This window comes from Callionymus lyra, chromosome 4, assembly GCF_982586985.1.
Source record: "Callionymus lyra chromosome 4, fCalLyr1.hap1.1, whole genome shotgun sequence".
NCBI classification, from domain to species: domain Eukaryota; kingdom Metazoa; phylum Chordata; class Actinopteri; order Syngnathiformes; family Callionymidae; genus Callionymus; species Callionymus lyra.
This window is the reverse complement of record NC_141821.1, coordinates 33,876,934-33,897,586: the sequence shown is the minus strand read 5'-3', so window position 1 is coordinate 33,897,586 and position 20,653 is coordinate 33,876,934. Positions and strand designations below refer to the sequence as shown.

The 20,653-nt window shown below is 38.4% G+C and overlaps 1 protein-coding gene across 1 annotated transcript in view; it reads left to right on the top strand.

Moving 5' to 3' along the window:
- The first annotated feature begins 1,365 nt into the window (after positions 1-1,365).
- dipk2ab (divergent protein kinase domain 2Ab) overlaps positions 1,366-20,653 on the top strand; it is a 30,794-nt gene continuing 11,506 nt past the window's right edge. Inside the window, exons 1-2 of the mRNA XM_087789929.1 lie at positions 1,366-1,831; positions 9,490-10,354. Of these exons, the coding sequence (XP_087646055.1) occupies positions 9,701-10,354 (654 nt within the window). The 5' untranslated portion in view covers positions 1,366-1,831; positions 9,490-9,700. The remainder of the gene's footprint in view (positions 1,832-9,489; positions 10,355-20,653) is intronic.

Sequence of the window (20,653 nt, the reverse complement as noted above, 5' to 3'; positions counted from 1 at the left end):
GACAAATAACTTCTTTCAGACATTGATCTTTAAGTCGTTTTATGTGTGAATTAAAAAATAAAAGGCTATAAAAATGAATAACTGTGTGTCGATTAAAGCTAAGACATCTTAGCCAACATCCTCCCTCGGTTAAATCCTGCTGTAGACGTTATTTGAAATGGGGCTCTAAGGATTAGTGATTTAAAATATTTTTGTTTTCCATCATAAAGAGTCTTTATGGGGCTAGTACATGAATAAAATGCACACATTGTGTATTGCTAACGTACAAATCTCTAACAAGTAATGTACAGACAACTGTTTTGAAAGATAAACGATTGACTATTAGAAGAGTGCTGTGTTTCTCCAGATTTATATATTCATTGCACATTAAATTAAAAGCATATTAAGCAATACAGAAAAACCTGCACCCCGGAGATTAAATTGAATTATGGCACCGCAGAACATGCTTTACAAAATTCATATTATTTTTTCCCACTAGATGTCAGTAGCAACAAATCTACACAACCAAAAAGGTTGAGACCATTTTTTGTTTTGCTATATCGTACTCTTGCTCGCCATAAGTGTATCCATCGTATTGTAATGAAATGAAATGACTTGTTTTATAGAAACAATTGTGTGATACTTCAATCCATTTTGCACATGTTGGCCAAAGAGAACATCTTTTCATAGACGCACATGAAGTCCTTTGCCATCCCAAAGGTGACCTGATGTGAGTGTAAATCCTAGTAAAGTTTATGAAGTGACCTTGATATGATGACCACTGTATTGATAATCTTGTGAGCAAATAGAGTCATCAAAGAGAATTATAGCGTACACTGTGTGTTCCAACTTATTTTAAGCAGAGCCTGGTTGTAATATTTGATCACAGAATTTGGTTAGAACAGAAATGGGCAAAATTTCTGATGGATAACAACTTATTTAAGTCATGAAATATCTATAAACTTCAGAGACGTTTTAGGACTATTTGTTCCATCTTTCCATTATTTGTCCTTCATTTCTTTTAGCTTGATGGGCTCTTACAGCAACTAAAGTACACAATATGGCCCATGAGGACAGCTTCACACACTTCTTTGGCTTACTGGATGTAGAACAAAAATGTTTTAAAATAATACTTATAATGATACTAATAACAATTTCAATAATTATTATATCCATAATAATAATTAGAATAATTGCAATGTAATATGTATGTAATATACATATATGATTGTTATTATTATTTCTATGATTTTTTATGTAGTTTGGATGAACGGTGGCGGTGTTGAGTCGAGGAACGAACAGCTCAGTCCTTCTACTGCTGGTGGCGTCCCACACAAGCCAATATTATTAGAATCATCGCCTGGCAATCACGGCCGTAAAGCGGAGGCGGGTGTCGCAACGCGCAGAGCGGCTGCCGTTGAAAAGAGTGGAAACAGAAGCATTGTGGCTCAGAGGAGTGAGCGGCTGCTCTCACAGGGAGAAAGAGACACAACTGCGACCACAAAGGGACTCATGATACGCAGAAAGACATGGACGTTCACGTACAAGGCAGACGCCGGCGTGTGTTTTGAGCACGACCGCGTCCACCGGGCGAAGATATCCGGCGAATGAAGAGTTAAGAGCCGACAACCTAACTGTTTATTCCCGCTGCTAGCAGGCTAGCTGCCTGCACAGCCAGCAGCTAGACATGAGTTGGACTGTCGGGAGAGCGTCCAAGTAGCCGCTGTCTTTGGAAGAGAAACATCTTCCCGTCGCCGGGTTTCTCGCCGCGGTTCGGAGCCACAACTTTGATGAATGAGCAACTAAGCGATTTCACTACTACACCGCCGAGGAGGAGGAAAGTCTCGCAGAGGTTTGTGATTTGTTTTCCTCGCTGCATGCGTCCGTGGCTCCAGTCACCATCCTACTCTACACTCCTACTGAACACTGTGACTTCTCATCCTTTTCTTTGGTCAACATCCTACTCTACACTGAACAGTCACTGTGACTTCTCATCCTTTTCTTTTAACCCCTAATGTGCAAACAGAACCAGCATTGTTTTGATGCGAGTGGAAGTCACTTTGAATCTCTAGTGATGCCCTGATCTGGTGTCAACGAGAGATTGTTCTGTCTTTCTTTCCCAGAAACAATCGATATCTACGTTTAATGTAATGTAATCTATCATTACTGACCTGCCCGGAATTGTTGCCATAATAGAGTTCATTTAAAATCACAACTTTATCTGTTTCTGAACAAACACAAGTGCCGAAGTGTCGTGTGTTTGTATTTTTTTATTATTACTGTTTCGTGGCCAAACATTAGATTAAAACAAACTAATCTAATAACAATGTTTGTTTTCAACTAAAATATGAGACGTGAAAAACCTCGATCTTCATTTTCTTCCGAAATATTGCTTTAAGTTGCTTCTCGGTACTGATTTAATTTTCATCTTTAATATTTCTACTTTTTTTATAACCTTCTTTTATTGCTCATTCTCACTAATGACGGATCATTTTGTTTCTGTGTTTTACTTTGTATCTCAAACGTACCTCTAAAGCCATGGAATATACATGATAATTCAACTTATGTTTTTAAATGCACTTATAATATTATGATCTTTATTTGATAGTACACTACTTTTTCTGTGTAAGCCATGTAAAAGTATGTTTTACCTTTTATCAATTATTTCTTCTAGATGAACCTCTTTGTATTTAAAAATGATTTAATATATAATTTTCTTGTATAATAAAATGGTTTACTGCTAGTTTTAATTCATTTAATAACTATCATTAATTCATTTCGTTTTTTAAGTTAAACTTGTAATTTCAGTTACGGAAGGGTCATCACCAAAATCTAAAAAAACGTCTTTCTTCCTCCCAAATTTAATTTCACATGCAACATATTTGTACCTGGCCAGCCTCATTTGCTTTGTATTTGCCTGCCGTGTTGGTGCGCAAACATTTTGATCTGTTTGCCAAACAGACAATTGTCCCAAGTGCTGGAAATTACTTGTCAATTTACAGAATGGTGCATTAATCCAACAATGAGATGCCTTTGTGCATTAAAATAGAGAATATAAGGCACCCGATTTGAAAACATCTCAGACCAACACTTAAAATATGTGCTAAATGTCTTACGGTAAATGTGAAATCCACTGTAAGGTTTTTTAGTAAGGAAAGGTTTTTTTTTAAAAAGCATTGAACGCAATCGCACTCTTGCAAGGTTCACTGCTGGTGGTGGATTTGGCTTTTTCCTCACGTCTCGCAGGAAAACACTTGAAATATGCCAAAGAAAAAGAGGGATTTAAATATATTTTCACCTCCTCGTTGATTTATTACTGGACAAAAGGATTTGTCGTGCTGATTATACAAGAATATATTATCAATTATTAATTAATTTAGCAGACATTTAAAGAAGTCAAACTAAATTACAAAAAGGTTTCTATTCGTTCCAAACTAAAATCTCATGGATTAGGTTTAAATATAACATCGCTGGTATCACTGGAAAATTGTGTTGACTCTCATGGTAAAAAAAACAACAACCCATAGTTGTTAAAAGTATAAATTGTTTATTTGCTTTTCTTTATATTTTTCAATAATGATATAAAAGGAGGAGGTTGTGTTTAGTTCATTTGTTAAGTTGTATAATTTATAAAATCCCTGGTGTGTAAAGGTTATTAATTAGACCTAATCCAACCTCACATTTACTTCGGAACCTCAAACTCAAAGACTTAACACTCGTGGGAATACTGTTAATTGGTGCTTATATTCCTGGGACTCAATTTTCCATTAGCTGTGTAAATGCTACTGTCATTTGTATCTATCCATCAGTGCCTGTGTGTATGCTGCTCCGAGGCACTCCAATTGTGGCCGAATGTTTTTGTGATCAAACATTATTGACTCTTTCAGTCGATAACCTTGGCAACAGTATTTCCACTGAAGCCGCTCATCGCAGTGGAGATCCATGTCTTCCAATGGAGGCTTCTTTTTGCCGTCTTTGGAAGAATTTCTAACTTTGAATTTGCCCTGCAAGTTCAAAAATATCAAGGGAAATCAATTTGCTTACATTCCATCTATTAATGTGGTATATTTTTAAATTGAGTCGCATGTTTAGTTTACACTGTTTTCCCAAGATTTCGATGTCTGCTTTGATTTATTAATTTGTTTAGCAAGGGGCCTCTTTACAGTTTAACAATCTTACATAGTTTCAGTCTCGAGACAAAAGTGGAAGTTGAATTTTAAAATCCTGAACATGGTCTAGTGGAAGAAATGTTAACACCCTTTATCAACTAGATGAGGTATTAAAAAAACCCAAACATAAATGGCAAAATCAAATAAAATGAACGCCAGGGGTTGAGGTCAAATGGCAATGGCCTTTTTAGATTCACCTTCAAGGCCTTGGCCTTTATACCGTATCTCTTGTAAGAAAAAATGAAGATTTGTGTTGTTCTAATTTCATTTAAAAATAATACAGAGGTTTTTGCCCTTTTAATAGCTGGCTCCATCAACACATGGAATTAGTACATTTCGGTAAATATCTCAAATTTACCCACTGTGGGACAAATAGATAAATATCTTAAAATAAATACAATCTTAAGGCTGTTCTAAATCTCTTGTTTTCTACTAAGACCATACACCAGTATAGTATATATGTGAAACATTTAGTTATTTTTCTCTGTTGGTGTCTTTTACTTGTCCCCATTGCACAACTTACTTGGTCTTGTATGTTTAAAATGTAATTCCCAATAAAAACTGAATGAAATATCATCATTGTCAGACTGAACATGGAAAAACAATCTGATGGCTTGAAATTCTGTATCTATCTATCATGGCAGCCTTTCCGGGAAGGTTGTTTTCAAAGGTGCTCCGTTTCAATTCATCAGTAAATCTTTATCGCTCCACAAAACTTGTTTAAAAAAAAATACAGAATGAAAGCGTTTGTTGTCTTTCTGCAGAGGAAATGAAAGCAACTTCACATTTGTGTACTGGTAGACTGCTTATTTAATTATTTGATCCAATCGTTTTACAGGCACTGTAAGGCGGATAAAAGCATGCATCTTTTTGTCTTTGAAATTAATGTTTCTGTGTATCCTCTTTCTTTGCATTTTTTAATGTTATGGATGGACCTATGAACAGTTTTGTATGTACATTTTATTTTCTTAAATTTATGCTACTTGTATTTGGTGTACTCTACAGGCAAATAAAGTAATTTAGATGGCTAGAGGGAGTGTACATCTATGTATTGAGGGTGTGAAGCAAAAAATATGGGGGACGGGTGGATTTGGCATTTCACAGACCATTTAAACCTGAAATAATGGAAATGTGAGCTGCTTGTAACCAGAAAAACTGGACACAACTGTGCATAACACATTATATTGTCAAATGATCATAATGAGAAAGGAATCCATAAAAGTAAACCGACTAGACCACCTTTATGTCTTGCTGGATCTATTTAGTCTTTATTGTTGAGATGCATCAAATGACAGTAGACTGACATTTGCAGCTATAATGTCTTACTTAAGACAATACCACATGCTGGTTTTAAGCAATTAATGCACTTAGGAATGGTCATCATTATCTATTAGAGGTGCATTTGCTGTATAAGGAGTATGGCTCGCACTGTGAAAATAAATGGAAAAACTACTATATACTAAAAAGCCATCTGTCTTAATACTGACTTACTACACTGACTAAAATACAAGAAAACATTTGAAGAGATGCATAAATAAAGCTGAACTGAAGAGTTAAACTCCAATTTATTTTATGAAGGAGCGTACGTTTAAATCACTTTTAAACACTGAACAGTTTTATTCATAAGGTGGAAAGTCTGGATCAATAATAAGTACTGCTCTTACTTTGTCTTCTAACAAGGACAAGGCTCCTTAGTCTGACTTTTTCAGATACCAAGTATCATCCATTTTATTGCTGAGTTTTTCTGTTGTCTGCAAACTCTTGCATGATTTAGAACATGGAACTAATGTAAGGCTTTAACCAGCATGTTAATTGTGTTGGTGTTTGTACAATGCAACCACAAGTTTCAATTACAATAAATCTATGATGTTGATTTGTTGTTTAAGCCCCTGAGAGAGACACACATATTTAAATTATAAATGCACAACAACATGGTTTTTCTATTTTGCCTTCACTATCTTACACTTCATAACCACCAATAATGATTTGAACTGCACATTGCATTAAAAGACATTCAAGGATATTTTAAGAGTTGAAATTCTAATCAAATCTTTATGCGGTCGTGACATTTTAGTGTCTGATTTTCTATCTCCTTCTTTCTGCTGTAAATTATTAGGAAATGTCTTGTACCTTAATTTGACACCAGCATAAGATTCAATATGAAATATTCTGTCACTCTCGTAATGAAGGATAATATATTATGACTTTTCTCTATCATTTCTAATCTGGTTAATTCCACTACTTTATATCTAACTTTTATTTAGTATCAGCAGAAAGATGAGAATGACTGTAATTATTTAAATTATTACAAAATCTTATAAAATGCTGCAAAGCTTCAACAATCGTATTGTTATGTCCTTGTTTGTTCTTTTAAATCAGGCATTCAAACACAGTTTCTACAATGATATACAGTCACCTGACCATTCTAGTGATCTTGACTATGGCCAAGATGATAATAATTCTTCTCAAATCAGTGACAATTGACAATGTTCTTTGGTCCATCAGCTGTATACGACTTGTCTTTTCACCACGGCAATTCAAACGGTCATTGACATAATCCCTCTAATACTCCAGGTTTTTGAACCAAGACACTTCCCTTGGAGAGGAAGAAAAGCTTTGTGTAATTGCCACCTGCTTTTTATATCATTACACTGAAGTGTCCAGTTCCTGTCCCATCTTTTCGGATCAGTGTCGGAGCAAAAAGCTTTATTTGCCAAAAGTGTACTTTATTTGTCCTTAGACTAATTGTTATCTTACGCCAAATAGATGGGTGTGTTTAACAATTGTGTGACAGTATTTCAAGGCATTGTAGTCTATTGTATGTTAATCTTCCAGCCTATTTAACTGGCTGTGACCAGAAGAAACAAAGGTGATGAGTTAATTCCCCATAATTCTTTATTGGTTCGATTTTGTTGATGCTAGCATGTTGTGGTTTACGTCCCTTAGTTTGCTTAATAACTGCTGCTTCATACGAGCTTGTGAATAATTTATCGCTCATGTACTTTTCGCCTCTCGTATCTTGGCTTTATGCGTGTTGAAGATTAGCGCTTTCAAATGTTCTTTACATAATTCATTAGGTTTAAAAATAAGCTTTATTATATGGTTTAATATTGCACTTCCAGAACCTTTTATTTGAATGATGTCAGTGTCCAACAAGCATTTCTTGTCTGAAAAGACCTTGAAAACCAAGCAATGAATACTGTTATTTACTTTTAATCATTGCATGCTATAAGGGCAGTATCTTCTGGCTTTACAGGAAGACCGCATTAGAAAGATGATCCTATCTGTGGTTTAGTAACGGATGTGTGCTGCCACAGGAACTACATGTCTTATACTTAACAAATGTGTTGGTCCACGTTAAAACTTATTTGAAACTACAGATGCAAGTCTCTGCACCAAACCACATCCGTTATGATGGCATTATCTTTTTTGGTGGTCGCTTAATTCAGAGGACGGAACGAGGCGTTTTTTTAGATTCTCATCTGGAGCCTAATGGCCACACATTCTAACTCATTAATAACCATTTTGGCAGTTTGGAGCTGCTAAGCCTCTGTACAATTCAGCCACTTACACCTTCAAGAACAGAATGTGAGGGACCCAGTGACACGAGCACAAGCAAAGAAATTATACTTGCTCGTTAACTGTGCCCTCTCTAGTCAGCCTCCTAATAAGCATGTCTAAATGAGCTCTAATTGAGGAGGTTTTTAACGCCTCCGTCATTGTATTTCTTTAGGCGTCTTTAAAGTTTTATTGCTACAAAGCTGATTGACTGGAGTAACATGAGCTTTGTCATGGACTGACTGTTGATCAGTGGTCTTTTGAGATATTTAGCAGCATAATCCAGACCATATCATTTTGCTTCAGATCATTTCTCTCTTGCAGTCCTACTGTTCCCTGCTAACTTTAATTTGCCTATTGAGAGGGAAAAAGGTTTTCAAAAATCGTGTGTGTGTGTGTGTGTGTGTGTGTGTGTGTGTGTGTGTGTGTGTGTGTGTGTGTGTGTGTGTGTGTGTGTGTGTGTGTGTGTGTGTGTGTGTGTGTGTGTGTGTGTGTGTGTGTGTGTGTGTGTGTGTGTGTGTGTGTGTGTGTGTGTGTGTGTGTGTGTGTGTGTGTGTGTGTGTGTGTGTGTGTGTGTGTGTGTGTGTGTGTGTGTGTGTGTGTGTGTGTGTGTGTGTGTGTGTGTGTGTGTGTGTGTGTGTGTGTGAGACTGCCTGACTGCTAAAGCGCTTTGTGACCCAGGTCTAGAAAGGCGCTATACAAATAACCATTCTTCTTCTTCATGCTTTAATGAAGAAACCACTTTTCAAAGAAACTGTTACAAAGTCTAATTCGTTTTAAAAAGAAGAGCGAATGATCAAAGGTCCTGCTACACACAGGAGCTCTACAATGGAATTATAATTATTTAATTTGAAAAGAAGTTTGACAAATGTAGATTTGAGAGCTGCGCTCCTATTTAAGTATGCAGACGGTGTTATGTAGGTGTACATCAGAGGAAAGATGGCATCCTCTCCCTTACTGTGCTTCACATTTTAATTCATGGTCAGGAAAGGAAGTGCTTTTTCGTATTATTTGATTTTCAACACTTGATTTTACTAGCCTTGTCTCCTATCTAGAGGGATGGCAAAATCCGACATTTCAGAGAGAAAGTGCTGAATGTGGCACACGCAGTTTTTATTGTGTTGGCTGTGGGCCATCTTGGTTCTTCTGAAAAAGTAATGAAATATCTTAAATGGTGTAGGCAATTGAAATTTGTGACATTATTACATATGCCAGAGACGGTGCTTCATTGTTTTATTACAGGGATTTCGATTTTAGGTGTGAGTTGTATGAAGCGATAAAGAGTAATGGGCTATTGTATTTTAGTGATGCATTTAGTGATATGTATTCAAATATAATAGTTTTTGTGAATTATGATGGTGAACAGTGCCTGTAAAGAGTAGAATATAGATCATGTGTATAGGTGGTGGACTGAGAGAGCTTTGCTCATGTCCTTCAACACATCAATATTGTATACCAATTTAAGGATTTACTGTTGGATAATGTTCTTTTATATCAATTAAACTCCTGTGTTTCTCCTTATATTGGTAATGAAAACAGCAGACTTTACAGATTACGACAATAAAAGTCCCACGATGTTGGACGTTGAAAATGATTGCTCTCATCTTGAAACAAAATGGATTAATAAAACAAATTGTAACGTTCTAATGTCTGTCTTTAGTTACTCTGCAAGGCCTTATTAATAAACGTTATTTAAAAAAAATCGCACCAAAAGAGCGTTGCAACATTGTGATGATTCAAAATATGTTTATTTTGCTAAAGCTTTCTCTCTTTTTAATTTCAGGCTGGACATTGGACGTACAGGAGGAAGGGAGAACATGACCCACTGTCCTCTTCCTGACACAGTCAGCTCGATGACGGTCAGGTTTTGTCGACTTCACCGTCTCCCCTGGCTATAGAAAAAAGCAGCAATGCACCATGAGGATGAGGTATTGACGTCGACGCCTTGACAGACAGAGCAATACCCCGTCCCCTGCTCTGGCCCCGCCCCCAACATGCTGCGCTTTCTGCCCCTCAAACTGGGCCGCCTGTACCGCTGTCTGAAGCTCCTCTTTGTTGTGGGCTTGTTTGTCATCCTGCTGATGAACACGCACAATTTGTTCGCCTCCTTTCAGAAGAATGAGCTTACTGACAGACGCTTCATCAACCTCAATAAGTGTCCCGCCTGCTTCGGCACCAGCTGGTGTCGTAAGTTCATGAATGGACAGGTATCCTTCGAGACATGGGGTCGCCTAAGATTCCTGGACATTTTCAACGTCAAGAACGTTTACTTTGCTCAGTACGGAGAACCAAGGGAAGGCACGCGGCGTGTGGTTCTCAAAAGACTGGGCTCCAACCAAGAACTTGCTGAGATCGACCAGAAGATCTGCAAGAGGGCCACTGGAAGGCCCCGCTGTGATCTGATCCAGGCAATGTACAAAACTGAATTTGCAAGGATAAATGGCGACGTTCGCCTTTTAACGCCTGAAGTAGTGGAGGGCTGGTCAGATCTGGTCCACTGTCCCTCACAGAGACTGCTGGACCGCGTTGTGCGCAGATATGCTGAGACCAAAGACTCGGGCAGCTTCCTGCTGAAGAACTTGAAGGACACAGAGAGAATGCAGCTGCTCATGACTCTGGCGTTTAACCCCGAACCGCTGGTGTTGCAGGTAAGATCTTTTCAGTGTGTGTTATTTTATATTGCATTGTATTTAACTTTTGACCGACTTGGGGGTGTTTTACCTTTTTATTGGTGTTGTTTAGTTCTTATTATTACACTAAAGATGAAATAATCCAGATGACATGGTGTAACTCAAACCTTTTTATTTAAATATATAGGGAATTATTCCACCCAGGTGGTATTCATGTTTCAGTTGCAGTCGCCTTCAATATTTGTAATTATTAATACAAAGGCACACTTTCTCTCGTTCACAACCACCCCATGGGTTTCGGGCAAATGAGACGGTCTGTGTCCGGTTAAGATTGTCATAATAACAGTATTTCTGCAAACCTTCCCCGATCATTTTTCTGTCAAAACCACTGCGTCTGAAAAAATCCCAAAATTAAAAAATTATAAAAAATAAATAAAATATGATGCACTTAAAGTTCCAACCTTGGTTTATCATTAAAATAGTTGTAACACTTTATGCATAATTAAACCATCAATTTAATATTGCCATTTCCAAAAGCAAATTGCATATATTACCCTTTAGAGAATTATTGTTTTTAGAATTTTTTTATGGATGTTGAGCAATTGTATACACATTTCTGATGATTTAATTCTGTGAACTTCAAACGGACATCATGATTGGACAGAGAAGCCTTACGATAATTTTAACATATTAACTTTACTATGTAAAAGATGCATTCATATATTTAAATATAAATAAATTCAAGGTCAAAGTACTGAAGGCTTTTGTCAAAGTATCGGGTGCATATCATCCGATTCTATTCTTCTTGAAATGTGTTTTCACATCCTTCAAAAAAAGCTGCCGTCTTGCTCCATCGTTGCTTTTTCCCTTTTACAACAGAAGGTCTTTTGCTGCCGGCAATACTGCATATTTAACATAAAGTGTAGGGCGCTTTGTAAAATATTTAAGAATACATCTTTAAAGGGTTTGTGCAGTTTGTAATTTAAATGCGTCATTGTTGTCTAGGATTGGCCTTTTATTTTCATAAAGTTACACTATAGCACATGAAATGACAAACTCTGAAACATATTCATTCTATAACCTTAAGAAAGCTACACCTGTAAGTAATGGTTATTTGTAAAGCGCCTTTCTAGACCAGGGTCACAAAGCGCTTTAACAATCAAAAACAATACAGTTAAAACGATATACTGTGTGGTAATTTCATCTATTGCACCTTGTGCTAAGAATCCAAACGCATGCCCATTTCCCATGAATAGACTAGATTTGTGAAGAATAGAGTTTAATGACCTTGTGTCAAAATAATCTAGCACTTAATCCAAGCTTTAAGACCATTAAACTGATTAGCCCCTGCTGTTTAAATTATACATCATGTTATGACTTAGGATATGGCCAGATTCTTTATTTTATCCTCTATTCTGGGAGTCAACAAGGCGCTGTGATGTGGTTTCACATGTTCCACTTTACAATCCTGCCCTAATTCACAAGCAGTCAATCAATTTCAATTTAAAACTGGCATTGACCATGTCTACTGTGGGGACACGACAACAATGGCCATGGTCCATGTAGGCATTCAATAACTTGACCTCCTACCACTCTTTCATTACACATGGAACAGAACACCTCTGGCTTTTTTAAAAGGACAAAGGCAGAATCTGGCCTTTGTTTGTCCAGTCCGATCTATAAGATCTCATTAGCCTTGCGTTGCCAGCTGAAAACCTTTTTTTTTTTTTCTTTTCTTTCTGTGTCATTGCTCTGCCTACACTATCTGGTCCTGATTCTTTTCCCACCCATTGTTTGTATCCTTCTCAAACCTTGACTGGATAATGCCATCAGTGCACGAATGCAATATTTCCAAAGCTTGATGCAGGATAAATGGATGAAGCTTAAACTTTACATTTCCCACAGTCCCCAACCCCATAGTCTGTGTGTTTGCAGGAAGACGGATCTATCTAATTACGGTCAAGGTGATCAGATACCACACAATTCTTTACTGCTGGTGATGCCCATTTGTGCCACTTAAAAAAAACATCCATCTTGTCTGAGTGTTTTTGACTTTGTGGGAATTGCTCATTGTAACTGTAAGTAAGTAAGTAATATTTATTTATATAGCGCTTCGAGACCAGGGTCACAAAGCGCTTAGACAATCAAAACAATACTCAAAAAAGTACATACTTTAAAGATCAAGATAATACTGTGCATCCTTCTATCTACTTTTTTAAAATGGTTAATTCAAATCTTTTTCAAAAGAACTGGCAACAGTCTGCCCCTAAACACCAGTACCAGACACATTTAATTATTATCTCTTGTGTATTATACTCACATATGTAATAGAAATGCATATACCTCACAATATTAATGTCTATCCAAGATTAAATTACTTTCATTCTCTTCAATCTTGCAGCAGTTTTACAGCAGTTTCACAGGTTTGGATATTAAATGTTCTAATGACACGACCTAGCATGAAAATGAAGTGCTATATATAGTCTCTGTGGCTTCCTGTTGTCATTGCTTGCAGTTCTCTGGTTTGGGGAATTTTCCCTCCTCTGGGTTTATCCAGTTGAATAATGTGAATAACATTTTGATCTGTTCAGTAAGCTGAACTCTCTCTTAGAACAGCTTCTGTTTCCAGTCTTTTGAAGCTACTGGCAGCAGCTCGGTCCCATTTTCAAAGAAAAACCAGAACTGCTTTGTCATGGAGAAACAATCTGCTCTGTTGTTTTGGGTCTGGCCAACAATGCGTTTTTGTTGGTTATGTAGTCCATAAACATACAGTCGCCACCCCCAGTCAAGTTTCATGCGTGATTCTTGTGGTTTTTTTCTTTATCGGCTTAATATTTCAGTGGAACAGATTTCTTCAGAGAGCCACAGCTTCATTATTTTTTTCTGTCAGATTCCTATTTCAGATACTCAAACGAAAACATTTTGGTCTTTTTACTATGTGTAAGGTTCTGTGACATGAGAAGATAGGGGAAAGGGCAATTCTCTTTATCAACTCCAACACATCTATACTTTTAAGTCCTGACTGATATTTTTAATTAAAACATTAACCTAATATCTTGCGTGATCTTTCAAATGTTGTTACTTTTGTATTCACATACACACAATAGGAAGCCAGATGTAATGTCCAGTTCTAGTTCCTCCGTTTATTAGCGGAACTGACAAGTTGAGTTCAACCCACTCATTTCCTTGTTCCTCCAATTGGACTCATTTGCATAACCCAAATATCTCAACTGGTTAATTAAATGATCTACACTTGACTGCGCTGTGTGGGTTAGCTGAAAAGTTAGTCCTTCAAAAATCCTTTACATTTCGCTCCTCTTGAAATGAAATATATGAGAGTACAGCAGTTGCATTATTAAACTCCCAGTGGAACTTGAATAAAATATAAATTTAGTTTCAACTAGGTTCTTCTGTATCTAGATCCAGAGTCTCTCACATCATTCTGGAGAAGTCTTAAATGGGACATCTCTGGCAATAAAATCTTGTCATGTTCCCTGCTTGAACCTAATTTGCCATTCTTGGCTTCTCCCTTCGGATGAAATGACACACTGATTCATCAGGTGATGGTTGCGTTCGACAAAGCACATCCAGTTCACCCCCAAATTAGTTTGATTTAGCCTCGTCTACCCTTCCAAATCATTATGATGTCGAATAAGGGAGGAACACGTGACCGTGTTCACACCCTTTTCAGTCCTCAGACCCGTCTTGCTCAGTGAAGCCGAGAACACGATGTGACAGGCCTGTAGGGTTAACTCAGTCAGCAGTGCTCTCATCTCGCAGACACTGATCTGTGCTCTACCAGACACCTCTTTCCCTTTTTCCATTACAGCTTCGCTCAACCGACCACAGAGCTTGCTCTTTATTTAACACTTCATCCTCACCTGATGCAAGGACAGAATGACATTACACCATTTTCTTTTTACCACATGAAACAAATCTATTTAAATAAGATTCCGCCTATTGTCCATAAGCCTTTATAGAAATCCTTATGAAGCAGAAGTTAATAAAAAAAACAATTATTTAAGTAGTGAAAATAAACTAAATTCGAGTTCTAAGAAACATTTATTTAAAGTTATCCATGGTGAAATAGTTTTAAGCGGTTGAAATTCGGTTGAAATTCGCAGGGTGCAAGAATGAATTAACAATTTGCCGCAGAGGGTCTAAACTTACGTACTGAATGAGATTTTTCAGAAAATCGTCTTTGATCACCCCTGAAGAAAAGGCCATATTTGACCCCTTGTTTTTTTCAGAAATTTTTCATACTTTACAAATGTGATAAAATAAAATTCATTTTAAAGATGGTACACACAGTTACAGATTTTATGTATTTGGAATTATATAATTGTCATTTGTAAGCAGTGTTATTAAGTCTCTAGCTACTTGGCTTCTAATAGTCTAAAATTTTATAATAGTACTTTAGTTCCTACACAAAGGCAGCTTTTCATCTCAAAGTGTCGATTGTTTTTTTTTCTATTTTGGGGTAGAGTTTGTAAACGCATGTGTTATTGCTCTCTTTGCACTTTGCTGTTAATTAATTAAGGAAAACAAATCACCAGCCACGAGTGCAATCTATATGACGAAGGCAATATAAGAATGAGACTACGCGAAGGCTGTTCAATAAATCATTTTTGGTACAATGTAAATGCACACATTTACTTGTCCACAGCATTTCACAATATTTTAGAAAAAAAATGAATAACCAGGTTAAATATTCTAGAATAACATATTCCACATATGGATTATTGCCTAAGAACAATGCAGGTTTTATGTCTCCAGATACTTTATAGTCTACATAATGTATGCAACTAATGTAAAGAGCACATTGCACCAGTGTTTATATTCCCAACACAACAATGCATTCTTCTAGCCTGCCTTTGTAGGTCATGTCTCTTCACAAAGAGGATCAAAGCCTATTTGTTTTCTAGTGTTATTTATTTCCTCTCATTTAATCACAGACATGGCACGCTATCGCAGCTTTAGTGTGAGCCTTCCCTCAGACGGCCACTTCTGTGTCTGCAGACCATCGCTCAATAGCATTTAAGTCGGCGATTAAAACGTTTTTGTTTTTTTCCTGGTCGGGGGATTGTGCCACTCTTTACACATAAGAGAGGAAACTGTGCACACTGCTTAACCCGACATCAAGTACTCCATAACCCTCTTTCATTAACCGTATAGGCTTTTGTGTACAGACGGAATCCTGTTAGGATAAGACGGGGAGTTATCCGGACCCAACTCCCTTCTTTTGGCTGCCCTTGCTGGATAGAGCCCCTTGTGGAAAAGGAAGAGGAATGGGGGGAAGGGTTGTGAGTGTGTTGTTTAATCCGTGGACTTGTGTTGTGTTCCCCATTTGAATCACGCCGCATTACTTGAACTACCAAAACTTTTCTCCCTTCCCGTCTCACAAAGGCAGTGTATGCAAACATGAGCCATAGTGCCCACAGCTGTGTTTAGTTAGGCAAAAATGCCTGCGCCTCTCCCCCCATACACCGCTCGACTAGTACCACCCACAAGCTCCTTTTTTAGAACCCCCACTCGGCATCTCTTAAGTGTTCTACTGTTACAGCCAATACCCCAAACACACCCCTGTTTAATGCCCAGCACACAACAGCGAAGAGAGTCATGCCAAAACGTATAACTCCTTGGGGGCTTTTAACATGACCACAACCAATATGGATTAGTTTGGAGTGGCTCTTTACTCTTCCACGTCCCCTCTCAAGCTTAAAGCGTAATGTTGGAGCGAGAATATTCTTTTTAGAACAGTGGCTCGTCTGCAGTAATAAAATTGTCCGCAGCATTAATGCACCAGGCACTTAGTTCTTGTCAGGAAAAATATGAGAGGTCTGCAGCATCCTTAAATAACTTTATGCGAACAAGGTTAACATTAGAACTCCTCCGTGTCGCTGCTTGGGGAACTGGTCAAGTGCACCTTTTACAGTACTGCATATTCATTAGCACTTTGGTGAACATGAGGTTCTTAATTGCTCTGTGTAAGAAAGTATTCCGTTCTGAGGAGAGGATCGAGTGCAGGGTCAGTGATTGCAGTCTTCCTCCTTCCCCCCCCTTATGGATACCCCTGATATAATTACTGCTTGCTCTGAAATATAAAGCCCTTGATGTTGGCCTCAAACCCACAGCCCTCAGGTCTGGGGCCAAGTTTCTCCCTAGTTGTTTGGGCAGCAATGCCATCCAGTCTGAATCAACACTGCTGTCTGTGACTTAATGCATTCCTCTTCTTCCAGTAGGGCAATTTATAGGGCTTTATAGGGGGAAACTCTGGGTCAGGTCAGCTCACAGTTTCTGCTCCCAGGTATCAGCAAGGGAAACGTATACAAGTAGTCGGCTATCATTCTTAATACTGCTCCGAGCACAGGACCACATTCCTACCTCTGATCAATGCATTCTTTTCTGCGCTGTTTCCACCCTAGGTGTTTTCATTCCACACCTTTTTTCTTGGTTGATCTGAAATTATCGATTGATTCTATGGCTTTCTTTGGATGTTGCTAAATTCTTTTTACAATGATAAAACAACCAATTTATTTGTAGATTTCATAATGAAGAAAGTAATTTTGCCTTAAATGTCTTCATTGGCCTAATTACCAGGAACACTCCAAGCATCTTGTGTGAATAGTGTTTCTCTTTACAACATCCATGTCTTTTTTGTCCTCTATAATTTCTTCTTTATTCAAAATAATCTATGCTTAGCTCAGTAGATGGAACATGTTTCCTAAAATGACAGTTCCATCTGATCAGAAATATCTCCTATTCCTCTTTTATAATTTAGATCACAACCATACTTTTTTCCTCTTACAGAAACTTGAGTTTAAATAAAGTTAATTAAGAGCTAGTGTTACAACTTTGAATAGTTTCTTTCAAGTTCCATTCAGTAATTGTGCAATAAGGACAGAAACTAGCTTGCACTGGCATAAAAAGGACAAGACAAGACACTTTTTTGCACACTTTCAGGAAGTGCTTGTGTATCCATTCTCAAATATGCTGTCGGCAAGACATTTGAAGGAAGTGGCTTTTTGTTAAGCAATTATGTTTTCTACATAATCATTCTAATTTAAAGAAATAGAATAAACTCTGAATATTTAGACAAAAGAAGAACAAAGTAATTTCCGATTAAGGCTGCTCGATATATCTAAAAATATCGATATCGCGATATAAGCACGTGCGATATGCATGTCCAAAACGTGCGATTATTATTTTTTTTTTATTGTATAAATCAAGCATTTATTAAGTGCGCACTTTGACCAATCAGCGCCACGTTTTGTAAAGTTGTCAATTTTCTATGTCTATTTATAGTTGTCATTTACATCTCGGTATGTCTGAACAGTGCGGCGCAGCTTGCTATGCTTGGTTATGCTATTCCTACGCATCTTGCAGGCGTCGATTTATAGCGGCTCGGTATATATATACACGGAAGTAATGCTAACTTATGAGCGCTACTCAAACACGAGTGATCAGTAGCCGCTCATATTTTTCAACCCCCTTTGCTAAAGCAACATATTGTAAGAACTTTTCATCTCGTCTCAGTTTTCTTTTACGATCGCGGAACTTCCAAACAAGTGTAAACTTGTCCGTCTTTGCCGTATGCTAATGACCGAAGTTGTTAGCTTCAGGTCATTCGTAAACTTTTATGTGTGCGTGTACAAGCAGGTGGGATTTATTATTGATTTGGTGATATTGCAACGCACCGGCAGCTCCTCTCTGGTGTCACTCAGTTTCGCCGGCAACTGCGCGTTTTCGTTTTCCTTATCTTATCCCCCGGACCTCACCTACAGTGCTCGCACCTTCGCACGACAGCGCATGCACAAAGCCACATTTTTAGGTGAAAGGAAAAAAAATATCGCATTACTTTCGTTATGGTATCGCACTTCAAGACACCAATATCGAATATCGCACATATTTCCAATATCGTGCAGCAATAGTTCCGATTTTGTTTCCTCTCTGTATGACGAATAAAAGGTCATACAAATGTCTCAGACTTGTACAGATTAAGTATTTCCTGCGGTTTTATGTTTGCAACCAGCAGGTTTATGAACATAATGGAGAAGAACAAGCTGCAGTTGGAGACAAAAAAGAGAATGTGGTAAAACACAAAGTATGCCAAGAGTCTTGCTGCCGTCTCTGTAGGGGCATTGCTACTCTGGGATTTTAAGGGCTATTCATGTTAAAAATCCAGTTAGTCCACAGACGGCGCTACCCAAACAGCCTCTAGACGGACAAGGTCAACAGGAGAGCTGGATAGAAATAGTATTTGTTTTTCCCACTGAACTCCAGTGGGGCAAATCTTCCTTTGCAGACATGGCTTGAAGTTTCTTTAGAAATGTTCTTTCCTAAAAGAAAGGCTTTTTTCCTGGCTATTTTGGCTTCAGTATTAAATTCCCTCACTTGTTAAGTCCTGACTCTACTTGCCACAGCTTGGTGGGCAGAAAATGTAGAGAATTTGTGCCACACCCTTTTGTAGGCATTTTACGAGCTCCACACATGAAACACTTTTGTGGGAAACTACTAATTTCCTGTGTGTGTCAGGAAGTTGCTGGATGAGGGCACCTGGTGTCTTTTTTACTTGGATGAATGTCTGGGTGTTTGCCTGTGTGTGCATGTGTGTGTTTGATGGGGTCTCTGTTCCTGCAAACCAGCCAAGGCAATATCTTGGGAGCCGCTCATGTTTACTTGGCCCCTGAATAAGGGTTGTTATCGGCCCTGGTCACGTTGCATGTTGTCATTCACATGCACAAGTATACAATTTCACATAGACAAACGCACATGCACACACACTCACAAAGAGCCTCTTTGCCGGCTCGCTCAGGCGTCCGTGCCCTCTCCCTAGTGGTCCAGTAGAAGGGCATGTCTTTGTCAGCAGATGTCAGGACGCAGGTGTGTGTTCCTGTGCCTCTCGCTTCATTCGTTTCATCTACTTCTCTTGAGGCTGGCTATTTGTCTGTGGCTCCGTTTCATTCCAGGCCTCTCCACCTCCCCCGCTTCCCCATCCAAGAGGATGCCGCTGTGTCTGTTTTATTATAAGGAAGGGAGAAGTAAAAACACCCATAGTGTTTTCTACCTTTTAACTTTTCGTTAGTCGGAGCTAAGCTGGACGTTGCTATGAGGACATCTCTAATGAGAAGTCTTTGGTCTCTTCTCCACCCTTGCTTTCATTGTCTCTAAACCTAGCTCATTATTTCTCTGTATTAAATTCTACTGAAAGACGGGGTTTAACTTTTTAGTAGTTTTTGTGCATCACTACTCATTTTTGGAGTAGTAGAATACACTTTTTAACCTTGCATACTATTCTATATTTTTACATATCACTGTTGTTTTTCTCAACCTACACAAAAAGGCAGACTGCTGCTAATAAATAAGCCAACTATAAGTGTTTCTTCAATATAGTTTGTAAGGTTCATCTTTTTAACCACATTTTTGAAAGGGCTCAAACGGTGTCTATTTAACCCCATCATATGAAACAAGTATGAAGTGACACAATTTTTGAGGGAACATGTCTGCAGCTCAAGGACACCTGCCGTCGGAAGGATTGCCAAGTCTGCTCAGAAGTGGTGCATAGAAAGTCAAAAGCGGACAGTTTAAAATGTAGGTCCTGCTCCTGGTACACCTCGCCGCAGAAGAAAATGACTCCTGAAAATGAGATTGTAGCCTCTTAAAGAGCAATGTGCGGCAAAGTTACTTTATGTGGCTGTGTTTATCAACCGCTGCAATGGATACAAATGTGTACGACGCTCGGAAGCTCTCATCCGTGGAATTATAGAATATTAGATGCAAACACTGAAACCTGTAAAGATGACACTTAGAAGGAGAGCCTGTAATCGAGGCAGGGCAATGAAACTGTCAGTGCAGTGAGAGAACAACATCTATGTTAAGAACCATGTATCAGGGCTGGACAGACATGAAGGCGTTCTCATAACAGCTGCTGACAGTGTCTGAAAGTAGCCTTGGGGTATTCATCCTTCTCCTCCCTCCGCTCAGACACCCCTCCACCCCTTCCAATCTGTTGTCGCTCTACTTTTGCTCCCATTCAGCCAGCAACCTGACAACAAAGAGAGAGATGTGTTTAGCAGGCAGGTCTTTGCTGGTTTATTCCCCCTGTCCATTGGACCGAAGAAATAGAAGGACTGTTTGTCTCCTCGGTTTGCTATCTTTGTCGTTTACTTTTGCCTTCACTCTTTAGCTGTCTCTCGGCCCCTCCATCCGTTCCGTATCCACCCCGTGGAGGTGAAAGAAGAAGGCTAGTGCTTAGTGAAGTCATTTTAGCTGTTACTATGGACAGGCCAAGTTTTGTCAACAGGACCAAGAGCAGCT